At 35.8% G+C, this 18862-nt stretch overlaps 1 protein-coding gene across 5 annotated transcripts in view; it reads left to right on the top strand.

Moving 5' to 3' along the window:
* The window catches only part of LOC109112868 (centrosomal protein of 170 kDa protein B-like), a 125564-nt gene that overhangs the window by 92756 nt on the left and 13946 nt on the right, over positions 1 to 18862 (top strand). For all 5 annotated transcript variants that reach the window (XR_006162715.1, XM_042777382.1, XM_042777384.1 and 2 more), the window contains exon 3: positions 17173 to 17262. Coding sequence is in view for 4 of the 5 variants with exons in the window: in XM_042777382.1 (XP_042633316.1) it covers positions 17173 to 17262 (90 nt within the window). In the remaining variant the exon portion in view is untranslated. The remainder of the gene's footprint in view (positions 1 to 17172; positions 17263 to 18862) is intronic.

Here is an 18862-nt window from a genome sequence, read left to right as displayed (position 1 = left end):
GTACTGACAGTGTTAAGATCCAATCAAAATGCGCTATAGATGGAGCGATGAAGTATTTTGCTCCGCCTATATAAAGACCGCCCAACAAACACCCCCAACTTCTTCCTAGTCGGCCTTTTCCCACGTTTTCACAGCAGCTTTATCAAGAACATACTTGCTCTTCGGTGAGTGAAGCAGGAGGAGGAGAGGAGAAAAGTTGAATCGGTAAAGTACTTGATACGACTCACAACGGAGGCAGGCATCTAACCTATTCTAATGTGTGCGTGCGCCATGAGTCTAGAATACGTAAACATTTTTTAATAAAACATGAATTCTTCCCCCGCGATTTTTTGGCCAAGTCAAGTGTGTTCAGAGGTTTCCATGGGCCATTGCGAATAAAGCTAGATTTAAATAAAAAAGAAACTAAAAAAAGATATTGTCGGACCTGATGTTTTATTCTTTTCCAAAACAAGATATGATGTATGAGTGTGATACATAGGCTGTGATACATACATTACCAGTCAAAAAAATTTGAACAGTAAGAAAGATCCAACAGAAAGATCCAAAGATCAGCATTTATCTGAAATAAAAACCTTTTGTAACATTATACATATTATTTTGTGAAAAAAACAATAAAAAATAAAACATTCATTAAACATTTATTTTGGGGGGATGGGGGGGGGGGGGTATAAATAAATAAAATAAAAATTAGCAAGGATGCTTTAAACTGATAAAAAGTTACGATAAAGACATTTATAATGTTACAAAAAAAAATCTGATAAATGCTGTTCTTCTGAACTTTCTATCCATCAAAGAGACCTGAAAAATTCTACTCCGCTGTTTTCACCATAATAATAATAATAAATGTTTTTTGAGCAGCAAATCAGAATATTTGAATGATTTCTGAAGGATCATGTGACTGGAGTAATGAAAAAAAAAATTATGCTAAAAATTCAGCTTTGAAATCGCAGGAATAAATTACATTTTAAAATATATTCAAATAGAAAACATTTATTTTAAATACTAAAAATATTTCACAATATTAGTGATTTTGCTGTATTTTGGATCGAATAAACGCAGGCTTGGTGAGCAGAAGAGAATTAAAAAAAAAAAACATTAAAAATCTTACTGTTCAAAAACTTTTATATATATATATATATATATCTCGAAGTGGTGGTGGGCCGACCTGGACCAAAAAATGCCAGGGTAAACTATAACTTTGCGAGTCAGGGATACAGAGATACAGAGTTGTTCCTAACTACAGGCATATAAACTTTGATTAAACACACAGTAAACATTATATCTATTCCACTATATCACGTGAAGACATCTAAGCACATAAAGAGATACATTTAATACATTTAGAGGTAGTTTATCAAAAATGTTCATGTGTGAGCCAGAAATGCTCGTGTGGGTGTGTGTGTGTGTGTGTGTCTGGAATGTCGTCGTGCTGTGAGTAAAAGGGCGGGTGTTTATCTTTCCTTTGATGCTCACGAGAGTGTCTCTGGATCATCTCTAAGGTGTAATAAATGTCAAGAGGGCTGAGATGTCATCGACATCGTGGCGCCCGAGGGGGGGTTTTTATGTTGGAGGATGTTGTAAAAACAAAAGTCCTTATCTTTTGTTTTTTTTTAAGTTCTTGTCTCTGAGTGCAGGATGTGTTAGAGAGTCAGGATTCATTAATATGAAACAGATGGTTGAATACCATCCGCTCATTAGTGTTACAAGTAATAAGCAAGAAATTAAAACATTCTGTATATATTATAGGGAGCCAGTGCAGTGTTGACAAGACCAGGCTAATATGATCATACTTCCTGGTTCTAGTAAGAACTCTAGCTGCTGCATTTTGGAACAGCTGGACTTTGTTTACTAAGCGTGCAGAACAACCACCCAATAGAGCATTACAATAATCTAACCTTGAGGTCATAAACACATGGATTAACATTAGCTACAGTCTTCTTCAAACTCGACCTGACTGCCGGTTACCATAAGCTAGAACTCCACCCCGACATCAGGTACATCACGACTTTTACCACACACCTTGGTTTGAGACGCTACAAGCGCCTGAATTTTGGGATATCTTCAGTGGCAGAGGTGTTCCAGAATGCGATCTGCCAGACACTGCAAGGCATCGAAGGAGTGAAGAATCTGTATGACATCATTGTGTATGGTAAAACACAGAAAGACCATGACGACAGTCTCAGAGCTGTGTTTCAGAGACTGAAAGAAAGAGGGCTCACACTCAATAAAAAGAAATGTGAATTCAACAAAAGTAAACTCGAATTCTTTGGATTTATTTTTTCAGCTGGTGGAATTTCAGCCGACCCCAAAAAAATTGCTGCCATTCAGCAGGCAAGTAATCCACAAGACCAGACTCCAGTCAGGAGTCTGCTGGGCATGGCGAACTACAGTGCTCGTTTTATCAAAGACTTTGCTTCCATCTCTGCACCACTACATGGGCTGACCAGAAAAGACACACCATGGCACTGGAGCCCTGAGCACGCCAGAGCACTACACTGTAAAACCCGACAAGTAACTTAACTCAAACCATTTGAGTAAACAGATATCCTTAAAAACCTGACAAGTTAGGTTTACTCAAACAGTTTGAGGAAACCGATTGCCTTAAACCATTTAAGAGTTAAAGTAACGTAACCCAAACCTTTTGTGTAAACAAATATCCTTAAAAACATGACAAGTTGGGTTTACTCAAACCGTTTGAGGAAACCGATTGCCTTAAACCACACTGTAAAACCTGACAAGTCACAGTAACTCAAACCGTTTGAGTAAACAGATTGCCTTTACTTAAACCATGTAAAGTTTTAAAACTTTGCAATTATGTAATCAAGTGATTAATTAAGTGCTGATTGAGCATTAGTGATGAACAGCTGCTGTTAACAAACAGCATCACCAGCTCCACTTATTAATAACCAGACTGACTTTATTTCTGCCAGACGTCTACAGAAGATCTGATTGAGAATTAACAAAGGTTTAGATGTTGATTTATGTTTTCATTTGAAGTAACCATGTTAGAGATCAGTGTTTGCTTTAGTTGGGCTCTTGACCCTTGATATCTGTCTTAGATTTTTTTTTTTTTTTTTGGAGGTTGTAACCATGTGTTTTTGAAACATGTTTGTTATAACTCAAAAACCCAGAGAAAATATGATCAGGTATTGGTTGTTATACAGCATATTGGTGATGATAAACATCAATTATGGAACTGTTCAGAGTACAAAATCTTACTAAATAGGTGTTCTATAGTTAGTTCAGTTGATTACAATGAAAGCCATTAAAAAAGTCAGTGGTTCTTTCATAATCAGTTAATATAAAGGACTTTCCAAACAGTTTGGTCTTCTATGGCGGCAATTAGTCACACACAGACATCAATAATCAGAATATGAACCTCAACAATGGTTACGAAAAAAAAAAAAAAAAAAAACAGGCTAAAATGCATGCTGGGTACTATTGTAGTCCATCTCTCCAACTCATCCATGGCTCCCAGCATGCTCTGCTGCATTGTTGTTGGTTTTTTTTTTTTTTTTTTTATGGTCACCATTGTTGAGGTTCATATGCTGATTTTTGATGTCTGTGTGTGACTAAGTGACAGCACAGAAAAACCAAACTGGGGGGGGGGGGGGGGGGGGGGGGGGGGGGGGGGGGGGGGGGGGGGGGGGGGGGGGGGGGGGGGGGGGGGGGGGGGTTTGGAAAGTTCTTTATATTAACTGATTATCACAGAACCACTCGCTTTTAGGATCACTTTTACCGTAATCAATCCAACTAATTACACAACACCTACTCCAAACAGCTCAATAATCAATGATTATCATCACCAATATTACAGTATAACAACCAACATCTAGGTACAGGTTAGATTTAAAAAAAAATGCTAACCTGAATGCACTGTAAGGTGCTTTGGATAAAAGCAGCTTATAAGAGTGTGAGTGTGTGTATAACACCTGATGATATTTTCTTTGGGCTTTTGAGTTACAACAAATGGTTACAACAGCCAAAGAAAAAACTAAGACAGAAATCAAGGGTCAAGAAGCCCAACTAAAGCAAACACTGATCTCTAACATGGTTACTTTAAATGAAACAATAAACCAACATCTAAACCTTAGTTAATTCTCAATCAGATCTTCTGTAGACGTCTGACAGAAATAAAGTCAGTCTGGTTATTAATAAGTGGAGCTGGTGATGCTGTTTGTGGGGTTGTTTAATCAGATCTTGAGAGATTTAATGTATTTTATTTCAGTTTATTTTATCTAAGGCTGTGTCTGAAGTCAGTTGTAGTTCTTGTGTTTCTCTTTTCTTCAGTGATTCTGTTTGTTAACAGCAGCTGTTCATCACAATTATCACTCAATTAACAACTTAATTATTTAATTGCAATGTATATCTTCTTTCAGTGAACTCAACTGAATTAAGTTCAGAGTACTCACAACTATTAGTTTTAAAACTTAAATGGTTTAAGGCAATCGGTTTCCTCAAACGGTTTGAGTTAACATAACTTGTCAGGTTTTAGTGAGGTTGTGTCTGAAGTCAGTTGCAGTTCCTTTCTCTCTTTTCTTCAGTAATTCTGTTTGTTAACAGCAGGTGTTCATCACTAATGCTCAATTATCACTCAATTAATCACTTAATTATTTAATTGCAATGTATATCTTCTTTCAGTGAACTCAACTGAATTAAGTTCAGAGTACTCATAACTGTTAAGTTTTAAAACTTAAATGGTTTAAGGCAATCGGTTTCCTCAAACGGTTTGAGTAAACCTAACTTGTCAGGTTTTTAAGAATATCTGTTTACTCAAACGGTTTGAGTTAAGTTACTTCACACTGTAAAACCCGACAAGTAACTTAACTCAAACCGTTTGAGTAAACAGATATCCTTAAAACGCTGACAAGTTAGGTTTACTCAAACCGTTTGAGGAGAACCATTGATTGCCTTAAACACTTTTATTCAAAGTTTTTCTTAAACTAACACACTGTAAAACCCGACAAGTAACGTAACTCAAACCTTTTGTGTAAACAAATATCCTTAAAAACATGACAAGTTGGGTTTACTCAAACCGTTTGAGGAAACCGATTGCCTTAAACCATTTAAGTTTTAAAACTTAACAGTTGTGAGTACTCTGAACTTAATTCAGTTGAGTTCACTGAAAGAAGATATACATTGCAATTAAGTAATTAAGTGATTAATTGAGTGATAATTGAGCATTAGTGATGAACACCTGCTGTTAACAAACAGAATTACTGAAGAAAAGAGAGAAAGGAACTACAACTGACTTCAGACACAGCCTCACTAAAACCTGACAAGTTAGTGTTAACTCAAACCGTTTGAGGAAAAAGATTGCCTGAAACCATTTAAGTTTTTAAAACTAATAGTTGTGAGTACTCTGAACTTAATTCAGTTGAGTTCACTAAAAGAAGATATACATTGCAATTAAATAATTAAGTGATTAATTGAGTGATAATTGTGAATTAGTGATGAACAGCTGCTGTTAACAAACAGAATTACTGAAGAAAAGAGAAACATAAGAACTACAACTGACTTCAGACACAGCCTTAGATAAAATAAAACTGAAATAAAATACATTAAATATCTCAAGATCTGATTAAATAACCCCACAAACAGCATCACCAGCTCCACTTATTAATAACCTGACTGATTTTATTTCTGTCAGACGTCTACAGAAGATCTGATTGAGAATTAACTAAGGTTTGGATGTTGATTTATTGTTTCATTTGAAGTAACCATGTTAGAGATCAGTGTTTGCTTTAGTTGGGCTCTTGACCCTTGATTTCTGTCTTAGTTTTTTCCTTTGGCTGTTGTAACCATTTGTTGTAACTCAAAAGAAAATATAAAAAAACATCATACACAAACTCACACTCTTAGAAACCTCATAAACCCAAATCAACCCAAAGAAACCAATAATGCAATCATCTTAGCATCATCGTTTATCTAACCTGTACCTAGATGTTGGTTGTTATACTGTATATTGTTGATGATAATCATTGATTATTGAACTGTTTGGAGTCTAATCTCTGATGAAATAGGTGTTGTGTAATTAGTTGGATTGATTCTAAGAGCCAGTGGTTCTGTGATAATCAGTTAATATAAAGTAATTTCCAAACAGTTTGGTTTTCTATGGTGTCACTTAGTCACACACAGACATCAATAATCAGCATATGAACCTCAACAATGGTGACCATAAAAAAAAAATAAAAAATAAAAAAAAAACAACAATGCAGCAGAGCATGCTGGGAGCCATGGATGAGTTTTGTACTACAATAGTACCCAGCATGCATTGCAGCATGTTTTTTTTTTTTTTTTTTTTTCGTAACCATTGTTGAGGTTCATATTCTGATTATTGATGTCTGCGTTTGACTAATTGACACCATAGAAAACCAAACTGTTTGGAAAGTCCTTTATATTAACTGGTTATGAAAGAACCACTGACTTTTTGATTAGCTTTCATTGTAATCAACTGAACTAACCATAGAACATCTATTTAGTAAGATTTTGAACTCTAAACAGCTCCATAATTGATGATTATCATCACCAATATGCTGTATAACAACCAATACCTGATCATATTTTCTCTGGGTTTTTTGAGTTATAACAAACATGTTTCAAAAACACATGGTTACAACATCCAAAAAAAATAAATAATCTAACACGGAAATCAAGGGTCAAGAGCCCAACTAAAGCAACACTGATCTCTAACATGGTTACTTCAAATGAAACAATAAATCAACATCTAAACCTTAGTTAATTCTCAATAAGATCTTCTGTAGACGTCTGACAGAAATAAAGTCAGTCTGGTTATTAATAAGTGGAGCTGGTGATGCTGTTTGTTAACAGCAGCTGTTCATCACTAAAGCTCAATCAGCACTTAATTAATCACTTGATTACATAATTGCAAAGCTTTAAAACTTACATGGTTTAAGTAAAGGCAATCTGTTTACTCAAACGGTTTGAGTTACTGTGACTTGTCAGGTTTTACAGTGCACTGTAAAACCCGACAAGTAACTTAACTCAAACCGTTTGAGTAAACAGATATCCTTAAAAACATGTCAGATTTTGAACTCTAAACAGCTCCATAATTGATGATTATCATCACCAATATGCTGTATAACAACCAATACCTGATCATATTTTCAGACTATCAAAGACAGCCTGACCAGCAACATGGTAATGTCATACAGATGGTAGACAACCAAAATGGGTACTACCGCCGCCGCAGGGCCGCGGCGTTAACTGCAAGTCAGTCGCGTGTTAAATTCATTCGCGAAACTAGCGCCAGTTGGTGCAAAGAGACGGATTGCGAACTGAATGTAATTGTAAAATGAGATAAAAGGAGGTAAAACAACAATAACATTATGATATAACATTGTACCATCTTTAAAAACCATTAAAAAATGTACAGTGAGTTAATTTCAAAATGTAGGATAGTCTTAGGCTACAGTCTACTCATCAAAAATTAAAAAAAGACCTTTACACAAAGGATCTTATGCTTGCTATTGTTATTAAACAGTCATTAAAAAAGGCCTATATATACGGATAAAAAGCTAAAGTTTTTCATTTCGGTTCATTCTTGGTTTTAAAAAAAAATCCTTCAGGTTCCATTTGCAGATCGAAATGAGAACGGTCCCCAGCATTTAGCAATAATTATTATTAATTCTGTTATTATTCTTGATTTTTCAAACTGCTAACACTTTGCATTTTTGAATTATGCCTTTACTGTGTGACCAAAAATTTTGTATTTTCCGTTTCAGCTGTTTGATCGCGCTGGTGCCTCGCGCACATTCATTGGAAACAGTCATTCACCGTGCCATTCGGCGCGAGCAGCGGTCCACTTTGGCATATTTTTGTTAATTATGATTTTTTTTTTTTTTTCGTCGATACTGAAAAAACGTGTGAACTACAAAGCCTATTTTTTTCCTAATGAATAATAGTTAAGCTTGAAATAGGCAACATCACGAATATGGAAACGTTTGGATTTCTCCCGAATGAGAGCCCAACCTTACCTTATGGTTCGCTTTAAATTATTATTCATTTATTATTTTTATTTTTTGTTAATAGCTAAGCCTATATTATTATATACTGCAATTTTATTTATCCATTAGAATTATATATTTGTAATTATTGTTCTGTTCTGATAAATTTGTTAAATTTAAAGGATTTGTTGTAAAGTGAAGAGAACTAAAAATATTCTGTTGGCACATTATAACATTATTAGCCCAGCCGTTATTATTTCTGAATGTAATAAAATGCAATTTATTCATGACTTATATATTTTTTTCCTCTCACAAACTTAATTTATTTTTTAGCCTGTTTTAAAAAATAAATAAATGAATAAAATAAAATAACATGCAGCAAACGAAAATAGGCGATTAATCGGTTAAAATTTGTTACTGTGGAGTAATTATAATTATTATATACTTAGGAACAGAGTCTGGGCCTAATCTAGGCTATCCAGAGTTTTTTATTTTTTGTTATTTTCATTGCATCTGAAAATGACTTTGTGCAGCACATTCACTTCGCACGCTCAACCTGCCTCGCGCGTTGCTCAGTTGTAGACGATTTAAAAATGTTTGATATAAAGGTTGCAGTCCCATTTTATACAGGAATTGTTCATTTAAAAAAAAAATCTAATTATATTTTTAGTTCTAATCATATTGTTAACACAAGTTCATTTAGGCTATTTAACATGCACTGTGACATTTTACCCTTTTTAACTTATAAACTCCTTGAGATTTTAAAAGTCAGTTTAATAGTATTGAAGTTCAAGTTTTTTTAAAAAAGGTTTTACATGCTTAAATTATTTCTATGAATTAATAATATGTTATCAGGTTTTAATTGCTTAAATTATTTCTATGAATTAATAATATGTTATCATGTTTATTCTTGTAGAAAATAAGTGTTTATTCTTTAAGAAAATAAGGGAAAAAATAAGGGACGGTCCAAATATTATTCATATTTGTTTTGCTTCACTTATTTATGTAAGCTACAATTATTCTAAAAAAAACAACAACAAAAAAAAAACAATGTATTTAAAAGTGCCATCGGCCTGAGTAAATTTTACCATTATAGAATTGTGACTTTAAAGGTTAGTGATTTAGGAGGTGAAAAATACTGTGAAATTACAAATGTTATGGGATTTTAAAGCATAACAACTGAAGGTCTATGAAACGTTAGCCAATAAAGCATTTTTTTAAACAATGGCACTTAAAGTTTTGAACTAAAATATTATTTCAACCATATAGCCTGTGAATAAACAAAAACATACTTTCAGTGAAAGAACACTGAGAGTTTGCTTCTGGTGTTTGGATTTGTACTTCAATATAATGAGCTCCAAGTTTACACAGCAAAAAATCCAGAGTGAAATTAACTCTGCTGGGAGTACATGTGAGACCACACTCAAGAGTGCGAAAGTGTTAAAATATGAGTGTTAAATTAACACTGAATCAGAGTTAAAGTTAATGAGATAATTAAGTGATTAATTGAGTGACGATTGACCATTATTGACGAGACCTGATGTTAACAAGCAGAATCAACAAAGACGAAAGGCTGTTGTAATGATGTCACCATTATAGTGGCCAATGTTTGCTTTAGTTGGGCTCTTGACCCTTAATATTTTAAAGTCAGATTTTGCTTGGCTGTTGTAATGGAGTTATAAAACAGACTGGCAAACAAAAAATATTGGTTTTCCTGAATCACTGAGTTAAACTTTCATTGTTGATTATTGTGGCCGAATGATTCTTCAGCATAGGATTACCAGCATTTAAAATACAATCTGTGGAATTTCTTAAAAGTTGTTTGTTCAAAAATCTTTCAAAAAGAGTCCTTCATTTAGACATGCAAACATCAAGAATCAACCTGTGAACCTCAACGACGGTGACAATCAAAAAAGCATGTTGCAGGAGACTTGTGTTGCAGTGCATTCTGGGTCCCACCTATCAAAATTCATCCATGGCTCCCATGATGCACTGTGGCATGAATAAATTATTACCTGAATTGTCTTAGTAATTTCCATTATGTTTTAGGATTTAAATAAGCTTGGTGATTCAGGTCAAATAATTATTATGTAAAAACATAACTAATATCACATAATCATGCTTTTAATTTTTGCTCATCTCTCTATTACAACTGAGTTATAACAGCCAAACCAAATCTAACTTTAAAAACATAAGGGTCAAGAGCCCAACTAAAGCAAACACTGACCACTATAATGGTGACATAAATTTTTTTTGATTTTTGTCTTTGTTGATTCTGCTTGTTTACATCAGGTCTCGTCAATAATGGTCAATCATCACTCAGTTAATCACTTAATTATCTCATTAACTTTAACTCTGCTTCAGTGTTAATTTAACACTCCTATTTTAACACTTTCACACTCTTGAATGTGGTCTCACATGTACTCCCAGCAGAGTTGATTTCACTCTGGATTTTTTGCTGTGTAGGAATAGCCAACACGGGTTGGCCTCTCTATTTAACTCTCTATTTAACAGCATTAACTTACAATGAAATACATCTTCCTTCAGGTAGACTGAATGTTTTTCTGTCTTGCTAAATGTTGGGCTCATGATCAGTAAGTTGTATTCGCTCAAACTGATTTAGTTAAATCAAAACTTGCGGACTTTGAACCTTGGTGCAGTTTGCGCGAGTCCCGCTCGCTGTGAAGCGGGAGCAGCTGATGGAGGACTCTGCTTGGTCTTAAAGCCTTCCGCAAACGCTACGTTCACAAATAACAATGATTTTCGTAAAATAAAGATTAATTATCAATTGATAATTTGTTATTATTTTGGTCTAGTGAAAATAATAATATGGGCCGCGGGAAAATAATGAATAAAAAGAGTAAGGCTGCTGTGAGTGCAGGCATGTTTCAATCCAGTAATATGACAACACACCGCTCCTCACAGCCCAAAAACAGACCGAGTTCAGTTCAGCTGGAGGGGGCTGGGGGGTAGTTCTGTATCGCTTGTGGGGGTTGATATAAATGTGTGAATCTCTTGGTCTTTCATATGCACAGTGTCTTCTGAGGGTATCAAACTTGCAGAACAGGTTTAGATAGGACTCGTCATTTTGGTTTTAGGGCAACTTTGAAGAAAGGTTTTGATCCACTTCAAATGTTGACTAATGTCACAGACCGTTCTGAAAGAAGAATTTATGCAAACGCGTATAAAATGCTTTAAAAACTTTAACAGAGATGTCTAGAGGCTATTTAATAGGTCTGCCTCCCATGTAAGATTTTTCTAGTTACTAGTCGTTCATTTGTCATTATTCAACTAATCGCAGGATTATATTACATTTACATCTAAAATCCATAATGAGCCTTAATATATTTCGCGCTCAAGCACATGCATTAAGTTTGCCCCAAAGCACAGGCAGAAGTAGCCTAATAATTGTAAAAAATGAGACATTTTAATTATTTATTAATAAACAAATGTTTTCTTGTCGGCTGCAAGATGAAATTCACAGTGCTGACTCTCTCCACATGAACGCGCCTTTAAAGAGAAATACAACCTTCACAGATTACATAATTGTTTTGAATTGATTCGTTTAAAAGACATTTCAAGCTTTCTGTAGATATATTTCTCATGTATGTGAGACACCACACAATTTTAAGTTAATTCATTATCAGGAAAAAATTCAAGTGATCTAGAGGGCGCCTCTCCCCGTCCTGCATGCGCATTAATAATTTTTCGCACAAACACTTAAATATGAATAATTATTCACATTTTGCATATGCATTACAACGTAAATTATTTTTTACATGCAATTATCCAAAATAAAACCAAACAAGATTTGTAATGAAGATAAACCAATAAGAATAAATGCTGCGCGCACTCAGCATCACTCGCGCCGCGCAAATCTTGCATGCAGACATTTTACACACCTGCATTTAAATGCGGCTGCAATTTTATTTATTTTTTTAACTTAAATTCTATGTAAGCAAGTAAAGGCGGCTCCCTTTAAAATCACTGAAGTTGTCTATTAATTAAGCTCTCTTTTACATCATTTGCACTTTGGTGATTATAATGAGAGAACTTGAGTTTAATCGTGAGGACGTTTTATTAATAAGTCCATTCTTTAGAATTTCAATGATTTAGCTAAATCATGCAGGTTTAATTTATTCGTTTCTTGTTTTAATTAGGCCTAAATAATGGGAACGAAATTATACAGTGCCTCACATTTTACTAAAATAAAGAAAATAATTTATAAAACACGCAACAATTTCTTAATCAGTGTACAGACAAATATATTTTCCCAAGAAGTTGTCTGTCAAAAAATAAAGGACAGGTAACGAATAACAAAAATGCATGTTGTTTTATTAAATGAATTTTAAAATATAAATTAAAATATAGGCCTAATATATGAGAATATTGACATTTTGCATATAAATCCATGTAACCTAGCACACTAAAATAGGCTACCACTTTTAATGCTACGATGCAAAGTAAACCACAATTTATTTATCAGCGAGGCAAAACTGACGTCTATTTGCGAAAATGTGCTTTGATGCGCTTGTTTGAAAACTTGTGATTAAAGCGCCACTCAGCGGTCAAAAGCTGCAAATGCACTTTGCAGACGCCGCGGCGGCGGTACGAGCGGCGGTAGAAGTAACGTTTTGGATGTCCACCTACTGTACTTCGATCCAGCCAAAGACACAGAGCTTGTGGTAGATGCGAGTCCAGTCGGTCTAGGCACTGTTCTCTACCAAAAGGATGGAAAGGGAGAGAGGCACACCATAGCATATGCCAGCCGTGCTCTCAGTGACGTAGAAAGACGTTACTCACAAACGGAAAAGGAGGCATTGGCCATTGTGTGGAGTTGTGAACACTTTCACCTGTACCTGTATGGCAACCCGTTCATCCTTGTCACGGACCACAAAGCTCTAGAGGTCATATGGAACAACCCTCGTTCAAACCCACCTGCAAGGATCGAGAGATGGGGACTGAGACTACAGCCTTACAATTTCAGGGTAGAATACAGAAAAGGTGCAGACAACCCTGCCGATTACATCTTCCGTCACCCCATCCCGATGTAGACGAGTGAAAGCACAAGAGCGATGAAAGTGGCAGAGCATGCCACACCAAAAGCTATGACTCTCCATGAGATAAAAGACGAAACACTAAAAGACCCAATCCTGCAAAAGGTTAGTACCCACATCAGAGACAACACATGGCACAAAATCACAGGCGACACACAACATGCTGAAACACTAAAAAAGTACAGAGAGATTAGTGGGGAGCTCACTGTGTCCCACACCAACGACATCGTCCTGCGAGGTACACAAATTGTCATCCCTGGATCCCTCGAGCACAGAGTATTACAGCTAGCCAATGAAGGACACCAGGGCATTGTTAAGACTAAGACATTGCTCAGGTCAAGGGTCTGGTTTCCTAACATAGACCAGAAAGCAGAACTGACTGTCAAGAACTGTTTAGCATGTCAAGCCAACATGCCTATGACACAGTCCGAGCCGCTGAGAATGTCCGAGTTGCCAGAAGCCCCCTGGCTTAACATCAGTGCAGATTTCTACGGCCCACTTACAACAGGAGAATATTTACTAGTCGTCATAGATAAATACTCTCGCTACCCAGTTGTTGAAATTGTAAGATCTGTCTCAGCCAACACAGTCATTCCAATCATCGACAAAGTGTTCTCGATGTTTGGAATCCCTAGAGTTCTAAAAACAGACAACGGGCCCCCCTTTAACAGTGAACAGTTTTTCAAGTTTGCAGGCCATCTAGGTTTTCACCATCGGAAAATAACACCTCTCTGGCCTCAAGCAAATGCAACAGCAGAACGTTTCATGCGCACACTTGGAAAAGCAATCCAACTCGACGCGCGGCGTCGTGCTAAACCAATCACACTCACCCCTGGTGACAAGGTACTCTACCAACAACCCAAGCGCAACAAACTCACTACCCCATACAACATCAAGCCATACGCTGTGGCAAAGGTCAATGGCTCCATGGTCACAGCAACCAGAGATGGACATTCCATAACAAGGAATTCGTCCTTCTTTAAAAAGATCATCTCCAAGGCAAAAGATGTGCCCACAGTTCTGGATGAGGAGGATGAGAGAATTGTTGTTAATGCTGTGAAACCAAAATATCCTTTTCGACTTAACCGCCAGCGTCCATCATACCTCAATGACTATGAGCTTGTGTGAAGAATGTTTACACTTAATCCAGCAATAGATTAGTCTAAAGGTTTCTGAAAGACTGTTCTGTCTAACAGACTAATCTAAAGGTTCCCGAATGACTGTTCTTCTTCTTTTTTTTTTTTCAAAAACATTTGCACAATGCACAAGAATGTATTTCAGTGATTATGAAGTACTGTTGCACTTTGATACAGTTCATTCCAAGCACACTTGATAGGTTACCTGAATGTGTTTGTTCTAGCACAGGTTTGAATTATATGTTTACATTTTGTACTACCGGGCTACGTATGACAAGTAATATTGTTGTTACAGACGACAAGTGAGTCAGTCACATATGTCCAATGTAGTGGCTCTAATTGCTAAAAAAAAAGAGTGATGTAGTGTTTAGGATATGCAGTATGAAGTTAACGACAGTGATGTTTTACGACATTGACGCACAGTGGTATGCCGGCCGTCTTACGTTGTGAAAATGACAGAATGCTAGCACTAAGCCCACAAGGGATAATGGCTGTCTATGTAAGAACTATCTAATATGTTATCACAGTAAAGCATACTGAGTATATACGTCTGGTTCTTGCCTAATACCTGAATGAGGACATCACAGTATGAATGCTAGTTTTTAAACTCGAACTGTTTGAAGCAATGGGAGCGGAGTTAATTTCCATTGTAGAATTATGGTAAAACACTGTAAAAAAAAAAGTAAGAGTGGTAAATTAACGGTTGAGAGCTGTAAATTAACAGTACCTTACTGGCACCACTGCTGCAAGTAAATTACTGTTATTTAATGGCACATTTTTTTTTACAGTGTACTCCATATATTTAATATATGTATCCTAATGCATTTATTAAATACTGGGTTATATAAAGGCAATAAGTCACATTTATAGAAGTTATTTTAGTTTCATGCGTTAAAGATATTTTTCAGTAAAAAAGCATAGTTTTCATCTTCATTTGTTGTTGTTATAAAAACCATAAAACAATGGCAATGAGGAGCATTGATCTTACTAATGCTACAGTCAATTCGGGATTCAAGAATTACAATATCTTTTCATTAGGGCAACTATTAGATCTAATAAACTTTAATTGAAGTAAAATATTAATTCAGTAATTAAGAGCTTGTAATAATAAGGGATAATAATATTGTTAAATGCATTTTCAGTATATTCAAAAATATATATTAATTGTTTCCATCCTGTATTTAATACTAAATAATTTATTTATTCCAATTGCCCTAAGCCAGCAAAATGTTTAGTGGGGAATGTGTGGGCCAGATGGGTTGAATTTTAGCCCAAGTCTGGCCCTGGTGATTCTCCTCTTCTAGGGACAGAAAGAACACCTTCTAATAATGCAAATGTTTAAAGTAAACTCCTTAAGGCAGTCGTACATGCAAAAGTCGTTGCTGATTCTGGAAACCTGTTTGCTTTGACTTCTTATATCTGGTGTTAATGCTTTTAATGATTTGTATCCAGGAATATTTAGTATGCATATATTCATTGTATCTCTGTGTTTGCTATGTGATTATTTAAAAAAATACTAATTGTTCCTGTGGTAGAAAACATTGTGGCACCAAGAAGGGCTACTATGAAAGGGGGCCCTTCAGTTTGCTATAGCCCCAGGGCCCTGTGTGTGCTTAATCCGGCCCTGCTGTTGGTGGGAGACCAGATTTATGACCATGTGTCAGTAAAGGTCCACTGGTGTGAGCCAAAACTCATATATTTTTATTTAATTCATTTATTATATCTATTAGAGCAACACACTTTGCTGTAGTTTCACAGAGTTCTTAGTGCAAAACCTAAACATATAAATGAAAAAAAGTTATTTTGAGTGAAAGCAGGTCAGCTCATGAGGCTTATTTCATCATTGTACAACACCACATGCATTTCTACAGAGAGAGATCTAACACAGCAAGTCAATGGTCAAGAGTCCAACTAAAGCAAACAATGATCTCCATGATGGTTGCATCAATTTAACCAATTAAAACATCAACATCTGATCTTCTGTAATTCTCAATAACAGCAGGTGTTCATCACTAATGCACAATCATCTTTTAATTAGTCACTTAATTATTTCATTAACTTTTAACTCATTGGGGACTTGGGATTTGACTTGAGACTCATTTGTGACAGCTGCTTAGCTCATGGGTGGAGCAAAAATATGTCAGGACTTTTACTATTTGGCCCCTGGATTATCCACCTCTGGTCAAAATAACCCAACCGCTGGGTCAAAACAACCCAACTGCTGGGTTGGTCCCTTTTTAACCCAGCGCTGGGTTTTATTTGATCCAGCATTTTAAGAGTGTATTTACTGGACATAGAATAGTGAATGTTCTCTCATCTAAAGTACTGCTACTGTGTACAGTAATTATATTGTACTGTATGTGTAAAAAGTGTAAAACCCCTGTAGACGAGCCTGTTGGCCAACTTCCCTCATGCTCATTCCAAACTGAAGAATAGCCAACTATAGTGCTTTGTGTTTCATCAGAAACAAATGTTCTTTCACACCAACCAGTTCTTTTTTCTTTCCTCCTCCTCTTCCTATTTGTCTCCCACTACTAGGATTCATTTTCCAAAGCACATAATCACCTTTGACTGACTGGTGTGTCATCAATTTTGCTACTTAATGTTCACACATGGATAAATGTGTGCTGTTCTAATTCATATTGTGATTCTTGAGGTAATTACTGTATAATGTGTGTCTGTGTTTTCTGAATGAGAACTGGTCAAACCTGTGCAAAATGAGGGCATGACTACAACTCACCATATTAATTTGGTGCCGTCTGTGAGGTCTGCTGCATACTGGTGCCCATTTTGAGGAGACTGTGTTACTTTAGTGGTACCCCTGTGAGGCCTAATGATTACACACAGTGCTTGCAAGTTGCAAGCCACACACAGATAAAATTCATGAAGCAGAAGTCTGGGATTTGTTAAACGATTGTAAATATCCAACCAATGCTAACAATACCATTTCCAATGGAGTTAGGTTCAAGAATAAGCAAGATGTCGAATGAAAACATGTTTTTCTTCCTTTAGTCTCGTAGTGTGGATAAACAGCATGCTGTTATCAACTATAACCCTGCCACAGATGAACACCTTGTCAAGGATCTTGGAAGTTTAAATGGGGTAAGCAACATAGCAAATGTGACTGAAGCTCAGAATATAGGCATGAAACCATGACTGCATTTACAGACTACTGTGATGTTATCTGGGAAAGACTGGATGATCTCTCTCCTTCACAGCAAAATCCCCAGTGTTAATTTAACACTCTGAGTGTGGACTCATATAAACACCGAAGTAGTGTTAAAAGTAACACTGAAGCAGTGTTGAAGTTAATGAGATAATTAGGTGTTTGGTTGAGTGATGATTGACTATTATTGAAGACACCTGATTTTAACAAGCAGAATCACCAAAGAATAAAATCACAATTTGTGTGTCACCATTATAGTGGTCAGTATTAGCTTTAGTTGTGATCTTGACCCTTAAGTGGTTAACTCTAGGTTTTGTGTGGCAGTGATAACTGAGTTATTACAGACAGACAAACCAGCGGAAATGTGATGATGTGTTGTTGGTTGTGTTTTGGGTCTGAATACTTGAGTTGGATTGTCTTTATTTATTACATAAGTTAAATGAAAAATACAAGACCTTGCATTTTGGCCTAATCAGACAGATGTTTTTAAAAGTTACAGCTACATAATAAATAAGTTTTTATTTAGACACACAGACATCAAGAATCAGCGTGAGCATCACAACAATGGTGACCATCAAAAAAGCATGTTATAGCCAATAAAATAATTATCATAATTTTTGCCGTTTTTATGTGACTTTTTAGTATTTAGTTTTGTGATGTTCAGAGTTGATCTGTTTATCTGAATATGCTGTTTGTCACCGTTGTTGAGATTCATACACTGATTCTTGATGTCTGTGTGTGCCTAAAATAATGAACCTTGAAAAAGAAATCAGAACAGTTTGCAAGGGATCCTTACAAAATGTATAGCAGATAAAGACTTTTTCACTGTGGCATCAAAAGTTGTTATATTCAATCAAGGAAATATAACTCAGAGAAAAAACTCTGAATGAATCCAGTGATTTAGGTCACATAATGATTACATTAAAACATAATCATCAGAACCTGATGACTTTCACTCTCGGCTTATCTGTCTGTTATAACTCAGTTATATCAGCCAAACAAAATTTAATGTTAAAAAGTCAAGGGTAAAGATCCCAACTAAAGCAAACACTGACCACTATAATGGTGACACACAAATTGTGTTTTTCTCGTTTAGTGATTCTGCTTGTTAACATCAGGTGTCTTCAATAATGGTCAATCATCACTCAATTAATCACCTAATTATCTCATTAACTTTAACACTGCTTCAGTGTTACTTTTAACACTACTTCGGTGTTTATATGAGTCCACACTCAGAGTGTTAAATTAACACTGGGGATTTTGCTGTGTTGGTTTAGAAAATAATGGGACAAAAGTAACAGACATATGCCGTTGGGATGCTGTTGCAGATGCCCTCCTTACAGTACAGATACGACCCTTACAGTACAGATCAACCCTTGAATCAGACAAGTGCCAATTACAAATGTTTTATGGTTAGGACAGGAAACTTTCTTAAAGGGATAGTTCACTCAAAAATTGTTATCACTCGTCACCTCATATTGTTCTGGAACTATATGCATTTCTTTCTTCTGAGGAACACAGAAGTAGATTCTGTAC

This window comes from Cyprinus carpio, chromosome A20 (genome assembly GCF_018340385.1).
Source record: "Cyprinus carpio isolate SPL01 chromosome A20, ASM1834038v1, whole genome shotgun sequence".
Taxonomy (NCBI): Eukaryota; Metazoa; Chordata; class Actinopteri; order Cypriniformes; family Cyprinidae; genus Cyprinus; species Cyprinus carpio.
The sequence above is the reverse complement of the archived record's forward strand: the minus strand, read 5'-3'. Positions and strand labels throughout refer to the sequence as shown.